This window comes from Cryptomeria japonica, chromosome 1, assembly GCF_030272615.1.
Source record: "Cryptomeria japonica chromosome 1, Sugi_1.0, whole genome shotgun sequence".
Classification (NCBI taxonomy): domain Eukaryota; kingdom Viridiplantae; phylum Streptophyta; class Pinopsida; order Cupressales; family Cupressaceae; genus Cryptomeria; species Cryptomeria japonica.
The window spans coordinates 483,275,060-483,277,976 of NC_081405.1; the positions used below are offsets into that span (position 1 = coordinate 483,275,060).

At 35.2% G+C, this 2,917-nt stretch overlaps 1 protein-coding gene across 1 annotated transcript; it reads right to left on the reverse strand.

The window, feature by feature from the left end:
• Window positions 1-1,859: 1,859 nt before the first annotated feature.
• Window positions 1,860-2,339, reverse strand: LOC131857793 (histone chaperone rtt106-like). Its single transcript, XM_059210519.1, has 2 exons — window positions 2,015-2,339; window positions 1,860-1,918 (listed from the first exon to the last, which is right to left on the reverse strand). Exons 1-2 carry the CDS (start codon window positions 2,337-2,339, stop codon window positions 1,860-1,862), a joined length of 384 nt encoding a protein of 127 aa, XP_059066502.1.
• Window positions 2,340-2,917: the final 578 nt, after the last annotated feature.

Sequence of the window (2,917 nt, forward strand, 5' to 3'; positions counted from 1 at the left end):
ATCAAGTAAATTAAGAATGCATATAAATAAATGACATAAGAACATCCACTTATAAGCAACAATTATTGTCCAACACAAAGTTTGGAATCACAAAATTGCTTCTTTTATTTGCTTGATCAAATTTAACACAAGAGAACACAAAGTTTCACTTGAGGAAAAAGTTTGGCAGAGTTTTTGCTAAGATTGTAAAAGATCTCCTATTACAAATGAGGCTCCTCCTTTTATAGGAAAGGAGTGGAGAAAAATGTGGGCACAGTTGACTAATTCAACTGCAGAGTCCAAAATGTTTACAACTTGTGCATAAAATAAAAGCACAACTACATAAAAACTTGTAGTGAAAGAAAATGCAACTACATGAATCTAAACTACTTAGTGTCAAGAGCACACTTTATTCTTCATTCCCCTCCTCATTTGTTTTCTGGAATTCTTCAAATCTGGCTAGTATTGCTTGCATCTCAGACTTATTTGATATTGATGCTGACCTGGCAATTGCGTGAACGCAGGAAATTGAGTCTCCAACCTTCACATATCCTTTCTTTGGCATCTTCAACACAAATGCAAGATCATCCAAGTTGACTTTAATTTCAATCAACTTATCAAATAATTTCAAAGAGAACTTATCATCCACTATCTGATCTACCACTAAAAAGAATTCTTGTGTAATAGTATTAAGGGGTAAAAAAAAATTATCTTCATCATACAACTGCCAAGGCCTTTCAGCTATCCTTGATAAAATATTAGATTTCATCATCACATGCTTCTTTGTCTTGATCTAGATCCTTAACTATTAGTTTCATCAATTCTTCCTTGTGCTTAAATATTAATTGAGTTTGGATGTATTCACCTCGATTTAGAACAACATTTTTTTCCACAAGAATGTCCACCCTATATTCCCTCATCTTATCCTATAATGCTAAATCTTTTTTAAGTTCTTCCACTTCTTGGGATAATAATGATTGTGCATCATGTACCCGAGTCCATGTAAGGTCAAAATCAAGCATGAGTTTGACTACAAAATTCAAAAGATGTGAACCTTTTGACCTTAAATGATCAATCTGTTAGTCAACCACTTTAGCCTTCATACCTACATCTTTTTCCTTCTTGAGAGCTTCTTCATTCATAGAAGTAGTCAAGGGTTCTAATTATTTTGATGATTGGGTGACTTTAAGGAGAACATTGGTTAGCTCCTCACACTTTTTTTTTCATGCTATTTTCTTAGCCCTCTCTTTGTCAAACCTACGCATGAGAGAATTCAAAGAACCCTAAGTATCCTACTTGAAACTCTCATGTGTCTCTATTCCCAACTCTAGAGTTTGCATCACATAATCTAAAGGATGAACTTCATCCTTATTTTTATCTAGAGGCAGTACTAGAACCTCAGCATACTTTCTTTTACTGGTCAGATCAACCAATATTCTGGAAACAGTCTTGGCTTTCTTGGACGTCTTAGGTTTAACATGTGCCAACTAACCAAAATCAAACTCATCAAGAGAAATTACTTGTTTCTTTCTCTTTGGAGCCTCAATATCTAGCCATGGTGGAATATTTGATCATGGTGGTGGAGTTTTGATTTCCGCTTGAGTAGAGGCAAGCACCTATGATATACTTTGACTAGTTGATGCAAGCAGGTCAACCTAAGATATCTGAACAAGAGTAGTTATCACAATAGCACTAGTAACAAGAGGTGGGATCTTTGTGGTAATGCAACTGGTGGTAGGAATAGAAATTGATTGTTCACCTTGAGACATTTGTGCCATTGCCTCTTTGAAATCCAAAATGGAAGACTCAATTATTGATTCTGGAACTGCATCAAAAATTGGAAGGCTTGACAAAGAAACAAATTCAATGTCACCTTTCCCTTAAGAAATAGCATACGTCAACTCCTCATCATCTTTTTCATCATCATCATCATCATTATCTGAATCATAATCAATATAATTAATGATCACATTTGTTGACGGGGTGGGATCCTGGGAACTAGGAACAGTAACCTATGGTATTGTCAGAGAAGCACCAACTATTGGTGGTATTGAATCCTCCACATCATGCATCTCTTTTTCTTGTTGGATTTCTCCTTCCTCTTTCTCTCTTTCTAGTTCCTCTAATGCATTCTCTTCAGTGACATGATGTTGTGCTTCTTGAGATGCAAAGGAAGATTCTCCTCCCTTAGGGCCCTTCACAGTGAACTTGTATCTTGGAGCTTTTCCTTTGGACTTAATAGATGAGATTGGTATTGATTCCTGTGTATCTTGTTTGTTATTTGTTCTTGATTCTGATCTCTTCCCCATAGGACCTTCATCATCTTCTTCATCACTAGAACTCTCTGGAAATTGTTTCATCCTTATCCCCTTCTTTAATAGCCAAACATTTTTCTTTTGTCATAATGAGAGAAAACCTTGCAAAAATTGACTTGTTTTCCTTCTATAGCCATTGAATAGCAGGTAAAGGAGTGTTAAAAATATTATTATCATAAATAGGAGTGTTTACAATAGTATGGTGGAGGATGCAAGGTTAATTCTTTTCAACATCCCTCCTTTAGTCACCATTCCCAAGTCCCATCAATTACCTTGTTTGTTGTTAATGAAAGTTGAGATAAATGACCTCCAAACAAGGGATACGGAACTAGCATCCGATCCTTTTTCTCTTTAAGGAAGTTCATATAGAGAATATTGAACAAGGTGCTAATACATAGTCTAAACCATTCCTTGATTTTTCTCAGTCTCTATCAATTATTCAATATCGTACACAAATTCAAACTCATATTTCTAAGAAACTAAGAGGTACGAAATCAAACAAAGAAAAAACCAAGGAAGAAATTGAGTCAGGTATCTAAACAACTCTCGATGATAAATTCTCTACAACTAAAATGTCAAGGAGGGAATTCTTCTCTCCTCAACAACCATGAAAATCATTTCTT

Bases quoted from the DNA above. Each gene is read 5' to 3' on its own strand.
- LOC131857793 (XM_059210519.1), bottom strand. From the start codon at position 2,339: ATGAAACAATTTCCAGAGAGTTCTAGTGATGAAGAAGATGATGAAGGT. The intron at 1,919-2,014 runs GTGCTTCTCTGA...ATTATGATTCAG, and splicing joins TTCAATACCACCAATAGTTG to ATAATGATGATGATGATGAT.